The sequence below is a fragment of the Phacochoerus africanus genome, chromosome 1, assembly GCF_016906955.1.
Source record: "Phacochoerus africanus isolate WHEZ1 chromosome 1, ROS_Pafr_v1, whole genome shotgun sequence".
Classification (NCBI taxonomy): domain Eukaryota; kingdom Metazoa; phylum Chordata; class Mammalia; order Artiodactyla; family Suidae; genus Phacochoerus; species Phacochoerus africanus.
The window spans coordinates 116846921-116870661 of NC_062544.1; the positions used below are offsets into that span (position 1 = coordinate 116846921).

Consider the following 23741-nt stretch of genomic DNA (forward strand, 5'->3'; position numbering starts at 1 on the left):
ACATCATTTTTGTACCATCTGGCTTCTTCCTCTCTTGGTGAAGTTCCTGTTAAATATGTATGGCTTGGTTGGTTTTATTTTAGTAGCAATAACATTATTTTCTTTTTCATTGTTATCTGTAGCATGTAATCTTCTGAACTTGGAGCATTATTTCCCATGAAGCCCTTCCTTCTCTCTTCTTTGATTTTTTTGCTCTGCATCCCAAGAGATCCATCTTTTGTATTAAACTTTCTTTGATAAAGTTTCTTCTATCTGTCACACACTTATAGAACACTTAACAAACTTCTTGTACATTGCTGTGGTGTGGAAGTGCTTCACTTAACAAATGATCCTGCCAGATTTAAATTCTTTAACTGAATTAGTGCTTGGTGAAATCCTGAGTCTCATGGATTTTACGGCCTCTGAGATGGGTGTTTGTGACCATATTGGAAACTTGGAGGAGATGTTTCTGGTTTGGCATCCTCTCTTTCCTCTTCCCTCCAGTGCCACCCTGAATTTCTCTCAGAAACCTATCCTTCATGGCTGCTTCAGACCGAAGGCTCAGCAGGTTTAAGCCAATTGATCAGGATGCCTCATCCCCCTCCTGTGTTGATTAGTTCAGGGATGGGTATACAACAAAGTCCATAAAGGTAAGAATACTTGAAGATGTTATTCTGCCCATGAGTAGGATGGGGAAAAGGTTTATGGCTGTAAGTGCTGCAGCAGTTTTGTGGCTACATAAGGGGAGAGGCTGGAGATGCTGGGGCAAAGGCTTTAGGATGAAGGCCAGGATGTATGAGAGGAAGGGTCTGAGGATAGAGCCAGCTCAGTCAGATGCAGAACAGAAAGATAGCGAAACTATTGACAATCTCTAGATAAACCTAGCCTTTAAGCCATTTCTATCCCTAATCTTTTTAGTCCTATGGGCTAGTATTTTTTTTTAAGGTATGTTAATTAGGCTGTTTGGTTCCTTAAATTGGAAAGATTCCCAACTTGAAGAAGTAGAGGGTGCACTGACATAATCCCAGTGGAAACAGTCTTAAGTAGCCTCCAGTTAATCAATTTAGTGGACTAATTAATGTCTTCCATTTCTTCTTCCATCAATAAAACACTTTGAGCAAGTTAAACATCCATAGCTAGACAGCTTCCCCTGGTACTATGAAGGACACACACTTACATACAATGATTGGCTAAGTGTTAAAAGAAAGTATTTGATAAATTATTATAAATATGATTCCTTGCTGTAATTCTTAGTGGTTAACCAATCAACTGCACATCATGATTATATGATAACACACACAAATACACACATGCACACACTGTCATCCAGTACCACTCCCTGTAGAGTGGGGTGAGTTGCCATGGATGGACCTGTTTACACTAGTCATCTCTATGTATTAATAAAAAGGTCACCTCTCAGAGTTCCCGTTGTGGCTCAGTGGTTAATAAATCCGACCAGGAACCATGAGGTTGTGGGTTCGATCCCTGCCCTTGCTCAGTGGGTTAAGGATCCGGCATTGCCGTGAGCCATGGTGTGGGTTGCAGATGCGGCTTGGATCCAGCATTGCTGTAGCTATGGTGTAGGCCGGCGGCTACAGCTTTGATTTGACCCCTAGCCTGGGAACCCCCATATGCTGTAGGTGTGGCCCTAGAAAAGACAGAAAGACAAAAAAAAAAAAAAAAGAAAAAAAGAAAAGAATCACCTCTCAAAAGTGAGCCAGTTTGGATAATAAGTTATAGGGTCTTCTTTGTTAAAGTCATGGAATAAAATTAAACCTACACTTTTGATTTTTCAAGAGTTTATGTGATAAGAGGAAAGGGACCATCAAGTGCCAGTCCCTGCCACTAAGGAGTTAGTGTGCATTAGCTACTGAAACTCCACAAACTCAGTCATTTGGTCTCAATTAATTGGGCCAAACTGCTATTGTTCAACAATCCAATAAATAGTTGATATAAGCCTTTGTGGGATGAATGAGGTCTGGTGCAAAGACGACTGGAACATCCTTGTTAACGGTTCTTAGCCAACATTATTGGAAATTGTATTATTCCTAGTGTATGTAATGTTCTTTGGGAGTAGTTTGAACTTCTAGTGGTATAGTCAAGGTATATTGGTCGTGGGGGGCTTATGACCTATGGATCTTCACATGAAATTGAGCATCAAAATCAGATTCCTATAATGTCCTACGTATGTGCAGCCAGTCCCCTGGTGTCACATCCATCAAAACTACCTTGGCATGAAATTGGCTTCCTCCATAGAGCTCTGTGAGGGGGCAGATCTTCCCTGCAGTTTATTTGCAGAGAACATTGTCTGCTTCTTTCTGCCCTTTTTCAGGCCTACTTCTGACTCCTGTTACGTGTTTCAGGGGTGGCAAGGGGTGTCAAGCTAGAAATGCCCTTGGTTATGTGACCACAACTACATTTTCATGGGCCTGATTGCCTATAGGAGTTTGTCAGTTTCAGAAGACGTAGAAGATATATTCATATTTTATTTAAGAAAAGCCCACAATTTTCTTTATACAAAGGATGCATTCACATGTCACCTACCATCCCCCACAGTGGTTAAGATGCTATTGAGATTATGGTGTGAATTACCTAGGCAGGAAACTGGGAGGAGGTAACAAGCATAATGGCTTTGAGCCACTGGAACCCATTTCCCCAGCTTCAGTCGTTTATGGGCCACACTCATGTCTTCCTCTGTTTTTGCCCAGTGCCTTTATGATTACTAAATGCTTGTCTTTAAACTAACTCTTTATTTTTCCTAAATAAATTTAGCCCCATTCTGAGCAATAATTTGCATATCCATGAATTCAATGTGTTGCTTAAAATTTCTCTAACATGAAGTTCCCACTGTGGCGCAACAGGTTGAGAATCCAGCATTGTTTCTGTGGCAGTGTGAGTTATATCCCTGGCCAGGGAACTTCCATGTGTTGCAGGTATAGCCAAAAAAGATTAAAAAAATTCTCTAACATAATGAGATACACAGTAACTAAAGTCTTTAAAACTTTCTTTGTGTTCTACCTGAAAGCACTTACCTACGATGGCTTGTAGGCTGTGTGTGTGTGTGTGTGTGTGTGTGTGCGTGCGCGCGTGCGCGCAAGGCATAAGACTTTTTCCATTCATGCTTTAATAAAGAGATTAAAATTTCTTTATTCTGCTACTTCATTGGTTATTTATAGCTCAGATCGTTGGCAGCATCATTGCATTTGGAAATGGGTGCTCCTCTCCTTTCCACCAGACCAGAATTTAAAAGTAAATTAAGGCATAAAAGATCCTGTTACTAGACATGGCCATTCATTAGATGCTCCTCCTGGCTTGGTTGCAAAGACCAAGGTTCCCAGAAGCTCAAAGGATAATGAGATCCTGATACAGGGAGGAGAGTATGTCTGCAGCACCATCGCCATGGCCATACCTGTCCTCACCAGCACTGAGTTGCCTGTTAAATTGATGACAGCATAGATGTGGACAGAAGTGCAGTAGATTGCAGCTCAGAGGCTTCTGTGGTCTTCCTCGAGGGTCAGCTCAAATCCTCCCGCCAGCCTGCTCATTTTTCCTTCTTCCTCACTCAGAACTCACCTTTTAGCCATATCTGCCCTATCTTCCTCACCCCTGAGCCGGTTTTTTAGGCTGGTACCCTTGTGACAACTCTGAAAAGTCATGCAAAATATAAATTCCTTTCCATGCCTGTACTCTCATGTGCCCCCAACCTGGGCCTTTCTTCAAAGCCGGACTCAAGGCTGCCTAGAGTCTCTCCATATAATTCCCACAGCAGTGGCAAGAGAGTCAGCTCCACACCTTTGGGTTGAAAACAAACAGCAAAGTTAGACTTGGGTCCATTTCCCTTTTTGAATGTCCCCAATCCACTTATCTTGCTGCCTGTGGTTTCTGAGCCCACTGCCCCATGATGTGTGAATCTGCTACTCTATTGGCTTGTAGCTCTCTGTTCCCTCAACCTTCAACTCAGCGCTTTCCTTTGTCCAGCCTGCAGCTCTATGTCTTCACACCAGCAATAACCCTGACAGCTCCTTAATTGCTACACACATTTGTACAGTTCCCTAGCAATTATATTTCAGACCCTGTCAGGGTACCTGCTAGCCTCAGGGCTGTGTTTATATTAAATATCAATAAAAAGCTGATAGCATCAGTGCAGATGGCAGGCTCACAAAATCATATTTTACTGGGAGCCACAGGATGGAAGGGAGGCATGTTTAAATTTCTTTCTCTCTTCTGAAAGGTTGGAATGAGAGGATACTTTCTGAGTGAATATCAGGAATGGGTTCCTACCAAATGATGACAGCTATATATTCTGTTCTCTAGCTGGGAGTTGTCTTTTACTATGTGTGACTTGTCATAATATCAGTTTTCTCCAGAAGTGTTTCTTTGTGTTGTCTCCCCAGCCCCCAAAACACATACTCCTCCTCCTGCCTTGGAATATAAGACAGCCCTTCAAATACTCTAGGTATTTTAAAGCATTTGTTGACTGAATGCATAAGTTTATTTGGCTTTACTTTGAAGGGGTTGTATTTGGGACAGAGGCTCAGAGCTAAGTGGCTCTGAGCCTTACCCCACCCTCTACCCACATCCCCTGCACCTCCTCCACTAAGGGACCCTTTAGGTGAAAGGACATCCTAGCTCCTCACAGACTATGTGGCCTTTCCCTCATGGGACCTCCATCCCCTCAGCCTTCCCAGGAGCCGTGAGCATGATGGAGAATGTAGCATGCTATGGCACTGTGTGAACCCACAGCAGCACCCAGAGAGTCTCGCTTAAGGTTTCCAACACTCAATTGCATGGTCAGGATTTTTTTTTCCCTTGTGGTTTTCAGTCTTTTATGCTCCTTATGAGTAACTTCTATCAAGTAGAGGAGTTCCTGCCATGGCTCAGTGGTTAACGAACCCAACTAGTATCCATGAAGATGCGGGTTTGATCCCTGGCCTCACTCAGTGGGTTAAGGATCCGGCATTGCCTTGAGCTGTGGTTTAGGTTGCAGACTCAGCTTGGATCCAGCGTTGCTGTGGCTGTGGTGTAGGTTGCAGACTCAGCTTGGATCCAACGTTGCTGTGGCTGTGGTGTAGACCGGTGGCTGCAGCTCCGATTGGACCCCTAGCCTGGTAACCTCCATATGCCACAGATGTGGCCCTAAAAAGACAAAAGACAAAAAGCAAAAAGCAAACAAACAAGCAAAAAAACTTCTATCAATTAGAGACACACTGCAAGATCAGCTGGCAGGTATATACATTCTGAGGACAGTTGTCACAGAGAAATCAGAGTTAGCAAATCTGTGACAATCCAGCTGTTGGAGGAAAACTTCCCTGTTGCCATCAGTAGATTTTCCCATTTGTGTGCCATCTAAGCAGCAGGCCAGCACCTCTTAGACTAACTCCCCAGTGGTGCAGTATTCTGTATTACTGTCTCCTAGGCTTTCTCCTGCTAAAGACTTCCTACCTGGCTAATGAAAAGAGCTTCTACCTCTGGTGTAAACACCTGCCTTCAAAGTGTAGAACCTGTTTGGTGAGCTTGTCCTCTCAACAGCCCTGGCTTCTCTCACTCTGCGACCCTAGTGCAGGCACCATCCTGCTCCCCTTGAAGGACAGTAGGAGCCTCTGAATACTCCCTCCACTACCCACCCCCGCCCTGCCCTTGCCCGGGTGCTGTCCAGATGGTAAAGGTATGTACCCAGCCTCTCTTCAAAGCTTCCAAGGGCCTCTGTCGCTCCTGAGATTGGCAGCAGACCATAGACCAGGGTCTTCAAGGTCCTGCTAGTTTTCCCTACCCCGACCTGCCTCCTTTTTGTCTTCTGAATTTCAGGTATTTAAACTTAGAGTTGGTGATGCCAGGACCACTCTGCCCCCTCCCCCTTTTAATGCCTATTCACTCCTTAAACTCTGGCTTTTTTTTTGGTCTTTTTTTTTGCCTTTTCTAGGGCCATTCCCACGGCACATGGAGGTTCTCAGACTAGGGGTCCAATAGGAGCTACAGCTGCCAGCCTGCACCACAGCCACAGCAACACGGGATGTGAGCCGCGTCTGTAACCTACACCACAGATCACAGCAACGCTGGATCCTTAACCCACTGAGCAAGGCCAGGGATAGAACCTGCAACCTCACGGTTCCTAGTCGGATTCGTTAAACCACTGAGCCACTGCGCCACGACGGGAACTCCTAACTTCCAGCTTTGATCAATGTTTATGAAAACCTTGTAAAAGAATATGTTCCCCAACATTGTGTTTTTCCCCTTGTGCTAACTCATCACAACTGTGATTTTGCACATAATTAGACAATTATTGGATTTTCTGCTTCCCCCATTGGACTATTTGCTCCAGTGAGTTAAAGGCTTTGCCTGCTTTTGCTTATTTCTTTATCCCCATATCCTCACACAGTGCTTGGTACCCAGTAGCTATTCAGCAGATGTTTTCTGAATGAATGAATGAAGAATAGATAAGTGTGTGCTATATCTAGTACAGGGGCCAAATGCTTTGGGGAAAATTAGAAAATATGACATGATTTACACCCTTTGCATGGGTTGTCCAGTGGTAGTAGGAACAGCTACTATAAATGAAACAAGAAAAGAAAAGCCTCAGTGAGATTGGCCAGGGCACAGATGTGGATGTATGTTGGGCGCTGGAGGGCAAGTGGATTTGAAAAGCCATCTTGGGCCAGAGCAGAGCATCTTAGAGCACTGGGCAGTGGGCTGTAATCTCTGAGTGATGGGTTGGCAGGAACTACTAGAGCTTCTGGATCAGGCTGAGTGATCTGACTGTGGTATCCAGCACAGATTTGCCATCAGGATGCCGAGTTCCAGGGAGCTGCTGTGAGGGTCTTCTAAGGCTGGGGTTTTCTAGGACTTATTGGGAGGAAAGGGGTGACTGTGCTTATCCCATCTCTGAACCTGTGAGTTCTACTCTCTTTCCAACCAGAGCAAAACTTCAGGGAGGAACTAGGCTCTGGTTCTTCAGCTCTTTGCTGGAGACCTCAAGGGAGGCTCACTGGGACAAGCTTGCATATCAAATGAGATGTTTTAAATTAGTGACACCAGCTTAACTACAATTTATCAGATGCCATTTCAGGATCAGAAGTCCCTTGAGATATGCTTATTTTCATTCTGGAAGGTCTTATCCAAGATGGTATGCCTTGTAAATGTTCTCTCTGCAAGCAGCCCTCAAATCCAAATGCCGATAGTGGTGAAAGAGCCTCACTGGTGGCTCTGCAGCAGAGACCCTGAGGGGGAGGTGTCAGGAGACCCATGCAGACATGCTCTAGATGGTACCCGGCACTACATTATCCTTTCCACCATGTCCCCTTCCAGCAAGTCATACACATGCCCTGAGCATTGAGATACAAAGATGCTTGGTCAGGGCCTTAAGAAAGCCTGATCCCAGCCCCCTTGTCCAGGGACCAGACACTTCATTCATTTCTTCACAGCTGGGAGCAGCAGCCTGCTCGGAGCCACGTGTTATTGGGTGTCTAGACTGCACCTCCTTTGCTGCCTTTTTCTTCCACTCCTTATTTACGGTCTGGTAGGCAGTAAATAGAGTTCAAGGCCTCTGTTCCAATCTTCTTCCATCTCATAGTTTGGACCCAAGATGGAAGTTAGCTGGTCTCTGCCTTGGGCAAGTGATGGGCTGCGGTAGTAGACTTCAGTGCCCTGTGGAGCAGTTTGCTCCTCTGTAAAATGGGCCTTGGAAGGGTGGTTTGGAACTGTTCTGCATAGTGTGTGGCACATTGTAAAGGTGCCAGAAACAGTAATCTCTGTTGCTGTCATTATCATTATTTTGTTTTCTAGCGTAATTTTCTCCTTCTTAATGTCGATGACAAGGACCTGAGAATAATTTTTTCCAGAGGGATGAGAGTAACAAGGAGAAAGAAATGCAAGTTTCTCCACAAGGTTTTCCATATGTTAAGGGAGGAGGACTGTTTAAGGTTGATATATTTAAGGTAAAAGAGACCCCAACAAACAAGTTAAGTCATCGATGTGAAATCTCACTGGAGAATTAGCCCTGAAATCTAGCTTATTGAAGCAATGAGCTGAGAGTCTAGAGCACCCTCTAGGATTCTTCAATCTGGACATGTGTTTGCCACCTAATTTGCTTCCCAACTCCATCCAGAGTGATTCAGCACTGGGCCATGAGTCTTCCTCATCCCTCTCATTCTAGGACTGCCAGAAAATGCCTGCAGATTTGTGAAAAGCAAGCTGCGTTTAATATCTCACACATCACTAAGTTTAGAGGAAGGGTAAATATTTGGCTAATAAATCTATTTTATAATTCATCACACATCAAGGGCTAGTTTCCAGATACATGCTAAGTGCTTGCTTGATAATTAGCATCAAAAGTATTCATTATTTAATCTGATCTATTTAGAATGAACACGAGAGATGCCACTTGCTTGCTGAAAAGGGAGACATGAAACCTCTGCAGCCACTCTCTTGAATTCTGTCCAAAATGCAGGGCTGAGGGAAACTGTGGAGTCGTCTCCCCCCACCAAACCCTGTGCCGGTGTAATTTTATACCCAGGAGATACACCCTTTCAAAGACCTTGAGGAAAGCCTGAGATCCTCCCTCCAGCTTGTTCAGGGCAGGAAATAAATACCTTCTTTATAAGGACCATACCCTAGCAACCCCGTTGTATGTGAATTCAGTCCCTTCCCTTCAAACAATGGTTTTTGAGTAACAGTAGTTTGTAATTCTTTGTTAGCTTATGATTGTTCATGTAGGCTCATAGTGTCTAGAAGTGGAACCATATTTTGTGGTAGAAAATGGCAAGTTAATTAATACAGTGCTGCTAATTCACTGGAGAATAAATGATATTGAGGGGAAAGATGGAGGTAGTATCAGGTAACTTTGAAGTCTGGGGAGGAGGCTCAAATACTAAGGCATCCAGAAAGCTCTTGATTGCTTGAAGGGTGTGTCCTGGAAAAAGGAAGTAGGTTTTGCTGGCTATAGATTTCAGAAGAAAGGAAATTTGATTTTGGAACCATGAATAAAAGCATGATGGGCCTTGGCACTGGTGGAGCACAGAATATGTCTGTTGGAAAACGAATACTTGGAAGGAAACTTTTGCAGTCTGCTAAAATCCTCACTGTGGCCTGCCCGCCTCTCCAGCCCCATCCTGTAACTCCACCGTTTGCTCACAAGGCTCCGGTAACACTCATGGCTTTGTTGTTCCTCCAAGACACGAGTTTCTTCTCAGCTCTGAACTTTTGAACTAGCTCTTCTCTTTGCCTCGAAAGCTTTTGCTGGCTAGATAGAGGTTTTGAGCTCATGCAGGTCTCTCCTCTTAGAGGTTATCTTTGGCTATCTAGTTTAACTCCCCTTCCCCTGACTAACCACCCAGGGTAATTCTCAAGCCTACCATCTCTTATAATTTTCTTCATCACACCCATTTCTATCTGGAATTCTCCTTTCTCCCCTCTTCTGACTGAAATGTCAGCTGTCTGGTCTGTCTGGTTCACTGCTGAATGCCTGAGACACTAGGTTCTCAATAAATATTTGTTGAACAAACAAATGAATGAACATCACTGAGAGTGCCTGGCCCTGATAATTGGAGGAAGGGAGGAAGAGACGTAGGTAGAGCCTCATCTGGGTGCTCCTAGGACAGCTAGACTTCCCTGGGTGGGAAATGGGGGCTCATCACAGAGCTTTGACTGGCGATGTACTTGCTGGCAGTTCTGGAGCCCTCCTGCCGCTGGGCAGCTATGTGCCTTGTGTCACCAGATTCTGAAGGAGGACGGTTCTCATTTGCTTTTCACAGATGGAGCCACTGGGACTCAGGGAAGTTAAGCCACAAATCCAAGGGCATTAGCTAATAAAGGCCGAGTAATGTCTCAAACCTGGGTTTCAGCTCCAGAGCCTGAGTTCCAGGCTGGTGACTACACTGTCAGGGCGCCGCCCAGAGACACACTGCAGAGAACATGGATGAAAGTTGGGAGTCTTCTTAGAACTTTATTTATTTATTTGCTAAGACACAGAGTAAATAATGGCCAATATTTATGGAGCATTTTGTATGTGCCATTTGCTATGATAAGTGCCCTACACATATTAATTTGCTTGAGGCTGATCATCTCAGGTGGGACACAGGAGGATGGAACTGAAATGCAATGGCTGCTCATTCAAAGAAATAGAACTAAAAGGAAATGTGTGCAAGTGTCTGTAAGGGGGAGTGTGCAGAGAGAATGTTAGCCGTCACGTGACCCCCATGTAGCAAATTGCAAGCTTGAGAGGAAAGTACAGGTGAGAGCAGTGATTTGGGTGGAAATAAAAAAAGGAGACTACAAATGTGATTTGGGGTGGATTATATGATACATTATAAAGATAGAGCAGGGATGTGTGAGTGCTTTTCAGATACAAATTGCAAATTGATCAGAAAGGTGGTGTGGGACTCATACTCTCTAAACATCTGCTACTAGTCTGTTTTACTAAAAGCGGAACATCTGATACATTTTTGACTGGCATTGAAGGTAATTTAATCTCTCAGAAGGTAGAGGAAACAGGAGGCAGAGTTGCTATTCCCAGACTTACTCTTGACCAGTATGAATCATAAGTTGATGCAGAATGGAAAGGAACACTGGGGAAAATGACTGTATTATGTGGAGTTCAGTTTATTGATCTGAGAAGGCCGGGCTTTGACACATACACCAGACATTAAGGGAAATGATTTCACTGCAGTTTGGTGTCTTACAGGTAGGACCCATTGAAAGAAGTCAGGAAGATTCGTAAGCTCATAAAATTATAATGCAGACATGAAGATCTGAATTGTTCTGGTAAAGAAAAACACGAAGGCCTTTAAACATCCTTCTCTAGGAAAAAGGCCTGCACCTATTGAACTCAGATTTTAAAAGCAGTACATTAGAAACCATGGGATGTGGCTGTATTGTGTAGGATAACTAAGGGAGTATGAGTACATGCAGTGGTTTGAATAGTGGCCTTCAAAGGATATGTCTGAGTCTAACCTCCAGTGCATCCTGCAAATGTGGCCTTATTTGAAAATGGAGTCTTTGCAGATGTAAGTAAGAGATTTTGAGATGGGATCATCTTGAATTTAGAGTGGACCCCGAATCCAGTGACAGGTTTCTGTAAAATAAAAAGAGAGGGAGATTTGACACTGAGACACACAGAGGCCAAGGGAAGATCAGACAGGAATTGGAGTGATGTCTTTATGAGGAGGAGAAATCAAGGGTTGTTGGCAACCACCAGAAGCTAGGAGAGGGGCATGGAACAGATTCTCCTTCAGAGCTTCCAGAAAGAACCAATCCTGCACACACCTTGATTTTGGACTCCTGGCCTCTGAAATAAATCTGTTGTTTTAAGCACTCCCAGTTTGTGGTAATTTCTTAGAGCACCTACAGGAAGCTAATACAGTCCATGAAACCCTTTAGATTAGGGATGAAAGTAAAAGCCAAAACTCAGATTAATCCAAGACTCCTGAAGAACCCTAACTGAAACAAAGGGGGCTTTTAAACAAATTTTGAAACAAAACACAAACAAGGAAAAAGGGTAAGCTTGCTACGAAGGAGGATGCTGTCCCTTTCACAAGTGGCTGTAAGTGGGTGAAATGATCCTCAGTCACTGCAATTCTTTTTTACATTTTTGGATGTGCCCAGAGCTCCCAGAGGGAGGGAGCATTCTTAGTTACTGGGGCCACCTGGAAACATGGGCAGCCTCTTACTACCCCAGAAAAGAGTGGTCAAGAATAAAGAATCGTCTACCTGGAAACTGGTGGACTCCTTAACATGTTGAGACAAGGAGTTAGTGAAATAGAGTTTTTGCTTCTAATTGTGAAAGGTTTTTATAATTGAGGTCATTGATAGAGGAGGCAATAACCATGAATCTTTCACTGTCATTATTGCATCTGCACCTTTGTGGATTCATTTAAGTGGCTTTCATAGCAAGGGGTGAGTCACAGTAATTACTGTCAAGCTTGGACAGGAACAATAAAGGTCTCCATTTTCCAGGATTGTGAGAATAAAGTTTTACTGAAATTACTTTGCAGGAAAAAGTTAACTTGACCATTATTTACTCTCCCAGCCTATCATGTGGTTTATTATAGTTAGAGCATTTACCCATGAAATGAGAGTTGGAATCCAAATGGACTGTTGCATCTGGGAAAGTGGTCTGAAAGAATGAGACAGGCTGGAGATGAGATAGTAAGACAAGGCACCATGTTTGCCCACTGTGTCATCTCATGAGCTGTCTTATCCCTCTACATTTTGGAGGCAACCATCTGGCAAAGGGCAGCCATCCGGCAGAGGGAGGAGTGGTGAGCGCCAGTGCGAACAGTGAGGGTTTTTTGCAGTGTACCTAGTTTACATAAACATTTCTAGAGTTACTTTGCTCTTTGGCTTACTGTGCAGCTTAATTCCACAGGGAATTCTGGTGAGGGTGCTGGACTCCGGGGGATGAACTAGCTCCACTGATGACTTTGCAAATGCCTATGGCCATTAGTCCCTTTCTTTCAGTGTATTTGGCCTTCCAGTAGCTGGCACATATGAGTATTACTATTCCCACTTTACAAATGAGGAAACCACAGATCAGAGGCTTTGCCATTTGCTAGTTGGGTGTTTTAGGAACGAACTTGACCTCCTGGTGTTCCCTTTCCACTTGTGTAGCATGGTGGACAACAGTGGACCTGCTTTGGAGTGCTGCGGTAGGGGTGACAGGAGTGAAGATGGGCATGGTGCCTGTATCACGGGAAGGACTCAACAGAGGATTCCCTTCCTCTTTTTAATTATTACGTGCTCATCCCATTGTTACTCTTACCCTCATCATGCTGGGATTGGACAACTTTCTCCTCCCTTACAACAAAATTTTGCTTAATGTTGCATCATTTTGAAACAGGATCTTCCACAGTTTAAAAAAAAAAAAAAGTGGGCAGTTACAGAGCATCATCAGTGATCCACCTTCCTTTGACCATTACGCAAGAAATACTTGTTTATTTTCTATCTTTGTGTTTGCCCTTAATTCTCACCTATAGATAAAATGCAAGGGGTTATTTTCAGGCTGCCCAGGGTGAGGAAAAGGGATTTTCTCATGGGATCACGGGGCAGAAGTGTAGACAGTTGAGAACTGGAGAACCAGCTTCGCCTCTTCTTTAGTCTATCTTTGCATCCATCTTTCCATCTCTTTATCCATCCATCCATTTTGGGGGTTTTTGCCATGTGTTGGTCAAAGGGGGTCCAGGAGGAGACCAGATCAAGATGATTCCTGCCCTTATGGAGCTCACAATCTGCTGAATAAAAGAAGTAGAGAGGTTCAGTTACATATTTCCAATTTACTTAATTTTTTTTTAAAGTCAACTTTTAAGTTGGGTGGAGAGAATTGGAATGAGGCTGTGTTGGCTGAGGTGATTGCAGTGACAGAAAAGACAATTTTCCTATTTTTAATACTGACTTCTGACTGACTGAGGAGGTGAAAAGTGGAGCAGAATGCTAAGAAGGTCTCTCTGATTTCTCAAGAGCTTTGGTCTATGAAATTTACTTAAAAAGGGATGTTCATTTGAAGTAAGTAGCCATCAGTAGTAGAGGCTCCTTTGAAGTAAGTAGCCATTAGTAAAGGCTCCTGGGTGGCTTGGAGGACTCAAACAGGATGAAGAGGCCCTGGTGTATGGAATTCCCAGGAGCTAAACATTTTAGGTGTTATAACCTTCTTCACAACTTCCTGCAGGATGGGTCCCATGCTGCTGTCTACCAGCTATGTGGGATGCCATCTGGGGTTCTGCTTCACTTTGGTTTGTAACATTCCTCTTTCTCTCTCCCTCTTTTTTTCAGACCCAGCAATCGTCAATGGGGTTTATTGGTCCGAATCCTTAAACAAAGTTTTTGTAGATAATTTTGATCGTGACCCGAGTCTCATATGGCAGTACTTTGGAAGTGCAAAGGGCTTTTTCAGGCAGTATCCAGGTGAGTATCTCTGCATTGAGAATTATGATGCAAGCTTCTGATCCTGTGATATTATCCTTTAGGGTTCAGGATTGATTTTTTTCCCCTTCTCTTAGAAGACAATGAAAGATGAAGTTCAAATCTATTTAATCTATTGTCAGGGTGCAGGACAAGAATGGCATTGTGACATTTGCACACACACATAAGGTATTTGGACCTGCACGTGGTTTCATCATCTTTCTTAATAGAATAATTCGTAGAGCTACCCCAAAAGGGAGGACTTGAGATGTGAAATGTGCCATATTTAATCTTTATGGACGAGAGATTGCTTTTATTACTATCACTACTACTACTACTACTCTTACCACCATTATTATTATTGTTATTATTACCAGGGAAAGGAGCAAGCCATACTCCGCTGGTTAAATTCTGACTGAAAGGTGTAAGAACTTAGGCTTCCCCATTCCAGAGCTTCCTACTCTTGGAGGAAGAGGTTGAAAGGCAGTCCTCATGTCAGGGCCACCAGGAGCACCCTCAAATGATGTGTTTTTCAATGTTTGTCCACCATGACTTTGGAACAGGTGTTCCTTCTAGGGCTTTCCCAGGTCTCTGCTTTACAGTAGGAATTTAATTCTGGCTTGGCTTGAATTTTAATTAAAAAAGGAAGTTTTAATTTTGCTTACAAGTTGTGAAAACAGGACTCGAGGCTGCAATTGTGCCAACATCACAGCTGTAGAAATTAACAAGCTCAACCTAAAAGAAGGAAAAAAACCACCCTGCATAATCTTGGAGCAATTAAGTGGAGTCTTTTATGTTTTCATTAAGTAAAACTAGGCACCTGATGTCTTCCCACTCTGAGGCACAGAGACTGCCAGCCTCTGCCTTCAGGAGCTGTTTGCCCTGCACACAGCATCTGTCCCCTGAGATTTGCCTGCCTAGTGCCTGCTTTGCCAGATTATTCTATATTTCCCAGGAGCTGTGTTTAGCAGGGCATGCATGGTTCCTCCTGGAGCTCACAGAAATTTAAACAATAAGCATCCTATTAAAGGCAGCGTTATAATAAACAGTGGTCTATTAAAGTTCCAGTGTCACTAAATTGCAATCTGCTTTGATACACTCTGAGAGTGAATTTAATGCAGATGTTTAGCATGGAGGGGGGCTGACCCATCAGGGAAGCCACAAGGACATCTTACTATGTGGCGTTTGGATGAAGCTGTAGTGAATAAGAAGAAAGCACAGATCCTCTTTTGTCTCTACCAGCAGGAAGTCTTCAAACTAAATTTGAAAGTTTCAGATTTGAAATTTGATAATAGAGATGTGTTAGTCATCTTGGGCTGCCATAACAAAACACCACCAACTAGGTAGTTTAAACAACAGACATTTATTTCTCAAAGAGGCTGAGAAGACCAAGATTAAGGTGCTGGCAGATTTGGCACTTGGTGAGACTCCTCTTTCTGGCTTGAAGATGACTTCCCTCTCCCTTTGTCTTCACATGGGAGAGGAAGGAAGATGTGGTGTTTCTCACTCTTCCTAGAAGGGCACTAATTGCATCATGGGGGCTCCACTCTCATGACCTCACCTAAACCCAAAGACACTACTTCTTAATATCAGAGCATAGGGGTTCTTCAATGTAGGAATGTTGTGAGGACACATTCAGTCCATAACAAAAGAAAATCCTCATAAAGGATTTATCTAATAGGAAAATTAATTTATGTATAAGATTTTTATCAGTCAGAATTAGAAAGTTGACTCAAATGCTTACAGTTCTTTTATGACATTTATGGCAGAATTTTGACTTTGTAAAATTTCTGCATGTGTCCTATGTGAATAAAGACATGGGTCACGATCCTCCGAAGGGGTTTCACTACCCTGATAAATGTCACATGTTCACTCCGTCCTTGGTTCTGAACAGAGTAAACCTCTTATCTCCTGGACATAAAACGATTGTTAAAAGAGGGAGTCCCTGGGTTTATTTTGCTAGGATTTTTTTTTTCTTTTTAGAATATTTCTTTCCATGTTTAGAGTGGTATAGTAGTATGAATCAGTGCCAGGTGTACATGTCCTTGAGCAAAGGGATGTTCTTTCTTTCTTTCATAAGTGTGTCCTAAATTCTTGCTCTGTTTCAAGCACTGCATGAGGCCCTGAGGATAAAATGGTGCGCCACACAGAAAAGGTCTCTGTCCTCGTGGGGAAATGCATTCATCTGGGATTTTGGTTGCAAGTGACAGAAACCCAATTCCAACCAGTTCCAGCACAAAACACATTTATTGACTCATGTAACTTCAAATCTCGGGAGTATACTGTTTTGAAACACAGCTGGATTCCAGTAGCCAGTATTATCATTTGGGTTTTGAATCTTTCCTTCCATCTCTTATCTCTTCCTTCCTCTATTCTGACAATTTTTCTCTGGCAGGTGATCTCCTTGGATGGGGGGACATGGCTATAGGTTCACAGGATTATTTTTCAGTTAAGGTTCCAGATGAAGTGAGAGCATCAGTCCCAATACCTTGGATGAAAGTCCAAGGGTTAGCCTCACCTCAGTCATGTGCCCACATCCAGAGAGACTGGACAGTGGGTATTGCCAGGCATCTGAAACCATGGGGGTTGGTCAGGATTACTGTGACCTTGCCTGTAGTGCATCCCGAAAGGCAGGGACAGTGACCACCACAGGGAGAGAGAGTGGTGAGCAGATCATCTTGGTTATGATATGTTTCATAGATAGGAGAAATAGAAGGTGCTAGGTAATCACCGAGAAGGAGCACTGTTTAGTCTCAGTACTCCCAACTGTTGAGAGGAAAGAGCTCCTGGAAAGAGAATTTTAATAAGCAGTAACATATTAGTGTACCTGTGATGAAGCTGTCGATTTCTATGCATAGATTTTCTTAGTCCTCCACAGGTTCAGCTTATGTCCTGTGGGTGTGTGACAACACTCTTAGGTCTGAAAAAACTTTCTGTGGTGATATAAATGTTCTATATCTTCAGTGTCTAATGTGATCCCCACTGGCCACATGCAGCTATTGAATACTTGAGATGTGCCTGTGAGATTCAGAAGTAAAACTTGAATTTTAAAAACTTTAACTAATTAAACTCTAATATTAAATAGCCACATGTGGCTAGTAGCTACCGCTTTCGAATAGTTTACCTCTATAGGAAAAGATTTTTGTGGTCTGATACCCAGTTGCTAAGGTACTGGTCTTACCTTTCCTTGTCTGTATTGCAAAAGGAATTCCCCATGGAATTATACTGTCAGTGTGTGGCTTGACCTTCAGATGATGCTGAGTTAGGTTCTGCTCCATTTTCATGTGCTAAGGAGACTGACTATGAAGACGTATGTTGTCTTAGATGATATTAATTTCCTTCTAGTATTATTTTATAATGCCTTTGGGAGAGAAACAAGAGGATATTGGAATAGTGCACAATATTTTACATTTAATCAGATCTGAGCATTTGAATCTGCAGTGCAGATATTGTTTTTGTCTTTTTAGGGCCACACCCATGGCATGTGGATGTTCCCAGGGTAGGGGTTGATTTGGAGCTATAGCTGCCAGCCTGCACTGCAGCCACAGCAATATGGGATCCGAGTTGTGTCTGTAACTTACACCACAGCTCACAGCAATGCTGGATTCTTAACCCACTGAGCGGTCCAGGGATGGAACCCACGAACTCATGGATATACTAGTTGGGTTCATTACTGCTGAGCCACGATGGGAACTCCCTGCAGTACAGATTTGGACATTATTTTCAGTTTCACCTATGGCTGTGCTGAATGGTCTAGGCACCCTGCCCTGTGAAAGCTGAGGAGGTAGGCTAGGCATCACTGACACTGGTCATGAAGCCCAGAGTGCTGCAGAGAAAAGGCCGAAGGGCAGTGAAACCTGCTGCTGCATGGCGCCATTCCTTTCACCTTGAGAGTCATGCTACAGCCAGCCTGCATGGGATCCCATAAGGTGTATTGGCACTTCCAGAAATTATATGGCTCCTGAGGTTGCTTCCTGGTTAAGTGACAATTCCCTGAATCTCAAAGATTTAAGATGAACCCACTGTCGTTCCTCTGGGATTTGAAGTTACTTGAACATTTTTGCAATATCTATGTGCACAAAAAATTACATACTAAAATCTTGATATATCCTAAGAGAGGTAGTACCCTCTGGGACAGGGTTTCCTAAAGTTTGTCTCCTAAAACATTTTGTTGTGAGATTTGTGGGAAAAGAAGGGCTCAATAGTCAGAGTAGTTTGGTAAATACTTGCCTCTACTGTCCCAGCTGCAGAGATTCAAGATGTCCTTAAGCAGAATAAGGGCCCTCCCATGTTCCTCTCAAAGCAGGTTTACTCTTATTCCTTAACTTAGACTTACATCCAGTAACTTCTCCTGGAATCTCCTCATGGAAATGTCTATGGAAGGAAGAGAATGGTAGCATGGAATTTAGGAGGTCAAGTCCTAGTCCTAAATAGAAATCTCAGGAAAATCTGTTGAACTTTGAGAGCCTTGGCATCCATCCTGTGAAATGAAGATATTAGCCCAAATGTCAGGTATAGGTAAGACGACCCTTTAGGGCCAATCCATCTCTGACTTTGAGTCAAGGAGTAACCTTCATTGTTAGTCCAGGGAAGCTGTACCTAGAACTGTGCCAAGGTACTGTCTTGATCCCCACTCGGTGTGTACCTATTGCACTGATCAGAAAAGGCCTGAGCCTCCTGGTTCCTGCTGCCACCAAGGCTTCTTTCCTTGGGGATAGACATACTTTCGGCTTGGCCATATCAGCCTTCCTTGAGCTCCTTGAACTTGACATACTCTCCTCAAAGCTTGGCAGACATAGTTCTCTCTCCTTGGGATAACCTTCTGCACCCCGTGGCTGCCCCTCACTTTTGTTTTACAAGTCTTGTCCATATGTAGTGAGTCAAATAGTGTCCCTCCAAATTCATGTCTGCTTAGAGCATTAGAATGTGACCTCATTTAGAATTGGGATCATAGCAGACTTAATGAAATTGGGATGAGATCCTGCTGGATTAGGATTAAATCCAGTGTAACTGGTGTCTTTATAAGGGGAGAGGACACACAAATAGAGAGAAAAGACAGCCTCATGAAGACAGAAGGGGAAATTGGAATGATGCAGCTGCAAGTCAAGGAACACCAGGCATTGCTGGGGCCCACCAGTAGTTAAGAAGACGCAAGCAGGGATTCTTCCCTAGAGACTTTAGAGAGGGCATGGCCTTGCCAAAACCTCAATGTTGAATTTCTATACACCAGATCTGTGAGAGGATAGTGTTCTTTTAAGGTACAATTTGTAGAACTTTGTTACATCAGCTCCAGAGAGCTAACATTCCATCATTCTTCTCTCAGGTCAAAAAAGATGCCTTTAAACAAAAAAAGATGCCTCCTTCATGTTAGGGATTAAAATTTTGTTTTTGTTTTTTAAGGCTGCACCTGCAGCATGTGGAAGTTCACAGGCAGGGGATTGAATCCAAGCTGCAGCTGCGACCTATGCTGCAGCCATGTGGGATCGCTAACCCACTGCGCCAGCCTGGGGCTCAAACCTGCAACTCCGCAGCAACCTGAGATGCTGCAGTCAGATTCTTAACCCACTGTGCCACAGCGGGAACGCCTAAAGCTACCTTTTATACACTAATACAGCCCTTATGCACTTCTTCACAATATTGCTGGTGCTTGTAATTTCTTACCTAGTGTCAGCTTCCCTGCTAGACTTGAGTTTCGTGAGCCACGCAGGGACCAGGTCTGTCTTTCTCAGTCACTGCTGTTTGTCTATCAACTGGCATGGTGCTTGGAGTTGGATGAACATTGTGATTAGTGGATGAAAAGCTTGGAGGTCCTTCCATTTAATCTACTTTTTCCTCTGGATTATATTCTTTATAACTTTTCCCAGCAGACTAAGAGTTTTCAAAATGTACCAACTTGCAGTAGAGTCCGGGAGGATTTACAAGCCCATTTGAAGGGAAGAGATTACAATCAAAAAGGAGAACATTGAATGTCATTAATTCCTTCCCCCAGGGCCTGACCTAAAAGGTGGGACAGTATAACAGAATTGCATATTTTCTTCCCTAGTAGAGCACAGAAGGCTGTGATGGAAGAAGGATAGCCTAGAAGGGGTGGGGTGGATGATGATCAAATATGGTTGTGGTCCAAGAACACTCACAATTCAAGAAACATCCATGGAACATCTACTATGGGCCAACACATTAAGCAGAATTTCTCTTTATTTGGACTCAAACCAGTTCTTTGTGGAATTACACATTGGAACATTACCTAGCCTCACGATGTATATAATTTCATTATGTGTCACGACTGACGTCCTAGCTGTACTTGGCTTTGTATAAATACAGTGTGTCAGATGTTTTTATAATAAATTGCATTCTTTTCCTAATCGCATACAATATCATGTTCATTTTATTTTATCTTCATTAATTGGCTTCTCATCCTTCTGTTTTCTGATGTGTTACAGAAACACCTTTAAATTAGGTCCATTTGCAGGTGGGAATGTAGGTACAAGGAGACAGAACAAAATGACTCTTTGGTTTAGCAACTGCCATCTCATGGTTATCTTTGGAATAACTTAGGGGTGTTATCTTAAGCAGCCCCATGTGGTCCAGAAAGCTGGCCTTTATTAATTGGAAAGGAGAATCTCAGTGCTACAGTCTCAGTCAGGATTTTCTCCTGTGAAAATAATTCTTGTTTTTATTTTCTTAACTCCAAAATCTATTTTCAAATTCTTCATTCCTGAGCAGCTCTGATGGCTGAAAACAATGATTTTCTATCTTATTTTTAGGCAGCAAACTCTTTTCTTTTTAAATGAAAGTTTATCATTAAAAATTAAGTTTGAAAGAGAGAATGTCAACCTTGGACATATCCTGACCAGCCTACAAGCCACGAGACTAAGTACATTGGATCCCATTTTACACAAAGGGAAAACCCCCAGGCTCCAAAGCCTGAAACTTAAATTATATTATGCAGCATAGTTAGGGTCATTTTATTTCATTTCAATGTAGAAGGATAGGCCCAAACTCTTGATTTTAAAAACAAGAGTGAGGATAGAATAGACTTGTGAATATTCTGAAATAGAAACATATTGAATGCCTTCCAACCCTCATGCCTGGACATTGCCCTACCCAGGTCCAGGGACAGGGCCTAACTGCCCAGAAATATATGAATGATGCCACCAGGTCCAGCAACTTGCAGGACATTGAGAAATGACCTTGGCTAGCCATGGTAAGGGTCTGGATTCATGTCCTTTCTTGATGCACAGTGCAGTACTAATATCACCATTCTCTAGCAGATCTTGGAGCATTTGAGCTCTAGCTGTGTTTGCTGTAGTGTTCAGCCCTAAAGCTCCTTCCTAGAGCTGGTGAGGAAGCATGTGATGAGCCCCAGGGTTGGTCTTTGCATGTGATTTTTCACCCTGTTCATTCAATCAGCAAAGCAGAGCAGCCTTCAAGTGCTATGAATAAATATTTGAAGTTTCTGGGTTTCTTATAACTCCATTTTTCTTCTAGGGATTAAATGGGAACCAGATGAGAATGGAGTCATTGCCTTTGACTGCAGGAACCGAAAATGGTAGGAAATGGTCAAACCTCTTAGTTATTTATTTTTATTTTTGTTTTTTGTTTTTTCTAGGGCCACTCCACGGCATATGGAAGTTCCCAGGTTAGGGGTCGAATTGGAGCTGTAGCCACCAGCCTACGCCAGAGCCATAGCAATGCGGGATCTGAGCCATGTCTGCGACCTACACCACAGCACGGCAACGCCAGATCCTTAACCCACTGAGCAAGGCCAGGGATCGAACCCACAACCTCATGTTTCCTAGTTGAATTCGTTAACCACTGCGCCATGACGGGAACTCCAAACTTCTTAAAAAGAGAAAACTTGCAGAGAGATTCAGGATTCATTTTTACTTAATTTTCCTCTGACCTAGGTACATCCAGGCAGCGACTTCTCCGAAAGACGTGGTCATTTTAGTTGACGTCAGTGGCAGTATGAAAGGGCTCCGTCTGACGATTGCAAAGCAGACAGTCTCCTCTATTTTGGACACGCTGGGGGATGATGACTTCTTCAACATAATTGCTGTGAGTGCAGCTGTGTTGTGCTTTCTTTGCACTTTGAATTCATTTGAACTTTTAGCCGCAAGCAGCTAACATTCTTATTGCTTTTATTTACACAGCATTAGATGCCCCTGGATGAGGGCCTGTCAGTCCCTGGATCGTGGGTTCACTGGATCGTGGTATTGGAGGGGTTTGGGGGGCTGGGAAAACAGGTTTGCACATTTCTTTTCCTCACCTAGCATGCAGGCACTGTCACTTGAGAGAGTAGTGACAGATTTAGTCTTCCTAGGGAACCAACCTTTCAAAACCTTGGGGGAATTAGACTTGGGAAATTTTTCCTTAACCTACTAGGTTTTCTCAATGTGGAAGTTAACTTTAAACTATGTTAGTCTGATGACAGTGATAGTAATAGTAATCATGATGAGAAAACAACAAAAATGCGGAGAGCAGTTTAAGGCTCACAAAATAATTTATTTCAGCGTCAGCAACAAAAGTGGCATTTATTTCAGTGCCTACTGTGTGCCATTTGCTCACGCTTTGTGTTTGCATTGTCTTCATTCCTCACAGCAGCTCTAGGGGGTGGGGGTGGTTTGAACATGTCCTCAAGTGAAGCTGCAGGGCTTGAGAGTGTCAATAGCTTGGCGGAGGTTGCAGAGCTGAGAAGTGGCAGGTCTGGGAACCAAGCTGGGCAGGAACATGCTTCCCAGGGTCACTGATTCAGGAGCCACCTTCACTCTTTTCCTTCTCCTCCCTAATTTTCTGGTGTGAGCCTCGTCATGTTCCTTATTTCTCTTCTTTTCCTTGAGTACTTAGCTAAGTGTTCCTGCATGGTGGTTACCTGTGCTTTGCTGCATGGCCTCTATCTGGGACATGGAGTGGCTATGTCCCAGACATAGCCAAGGCAGTGTGGTGAGAGCGGCAGAACTTGAGCTTCAGAGTCAGGATTTAGTTTTGAATCCTAGTTTGGCCATATACAATGGCATGTCTTGGGGTGAGCTGCTTGAGTCTGCACATCATGCCATAGCTGTGAAGTAGTTGTAATCACATTGTCCCCAGGGTTCTTGCTAGGATAACCTGAGCTGGTACGCAGGAGGGCATGAAAAAAAATGGATGCTATTTGAAGAGTGCGTGCCTCCGAGAATGTTGTTGCTTTGTCTGCATGGCTTCTCCGGGTCCCTGACCCTGTTTCTGAGCAGCCTTCTGTATGAGCATGGTACCCACTTTTATTTCTTGGACGGAAGGCACAGGTGTTGAAATGACACTGGAGGGGTTTGCTTGATAAGTGTTGTACTTGCTTCTGATGAGACATCAGGGCACCATGATTTATTTATAGCCTCATATTTAAAAAAGCCCTAACGAAAGGGAAAAGAAAGAGAATAAATGCCATGAGAACAGAGGTTAGTCTTGTTTATTCATTGGACTATCCCCAGTGTCTAGGATAGTAGCTGGCAAATAGCAGGAATTTAAATCCTTGTTGAATGAATAATACCAGCAACTGCTTTCTATAGAGTACCACCACCCAGTGTCCCATGTAGGCGATCTCACTGGATTTTCACCCCAGCTCTGTACCTCGTGGTGAGGAGACAGAGGCACCAAGAGGTGGTTGCTACTGACTTGAGGTCACATGGTCAGGAAAGGTGGCACAGTGAGGACTCCCAAGTTTCCCTCCTGAGCAGAAGGAAAGAACATGCGGTTGAGCCTCTCAGCTACCTTGCTGTGAAACAGTAGGGCCTCAGGCACAGCTCTTTCAAGGAGAGTTTTCAGATAGAATTTTGGGTTTCTAAATCAAGAAAAGTTACTTTAGTTATCAGTCTATTGGGAATATGCAAATATAGCCTAAT

General features: G+C 43.4%; 1 protein-coding gene across 3 annotated transcripts in view; it reads left to right on the forward strand.

Annotated features, from left to right (window-relative positions):
• The window catches only part of CACNA2D3 (calcium voltage-gated channel auxiliary subunit alpha2delta 3), a 795368-nt gene that overhangs the window by 341967 nt on the left and 429660 nt on the right, over window positions 1–23741 (forward strand). For all 3 annotated transcript variants that reach the window (XM_047777080.1, XM_047777060.1, XM_047777070.1), the window contains exons 6-8: window positions 13738–13869; window positions 21355–21415; window positions 21774–21924. In XM_047777080.1, the coding sequence (XP_047633036.1) occupies window positions 13738–13869; window positions 21355–21415; window positions 21774–21924 (344 nt within the window). The remainder of the gene's footprint in view (window positions 1–13737; window positions 13870–21354; window positions 21416–21773; window positions 21925–23741) is intronic.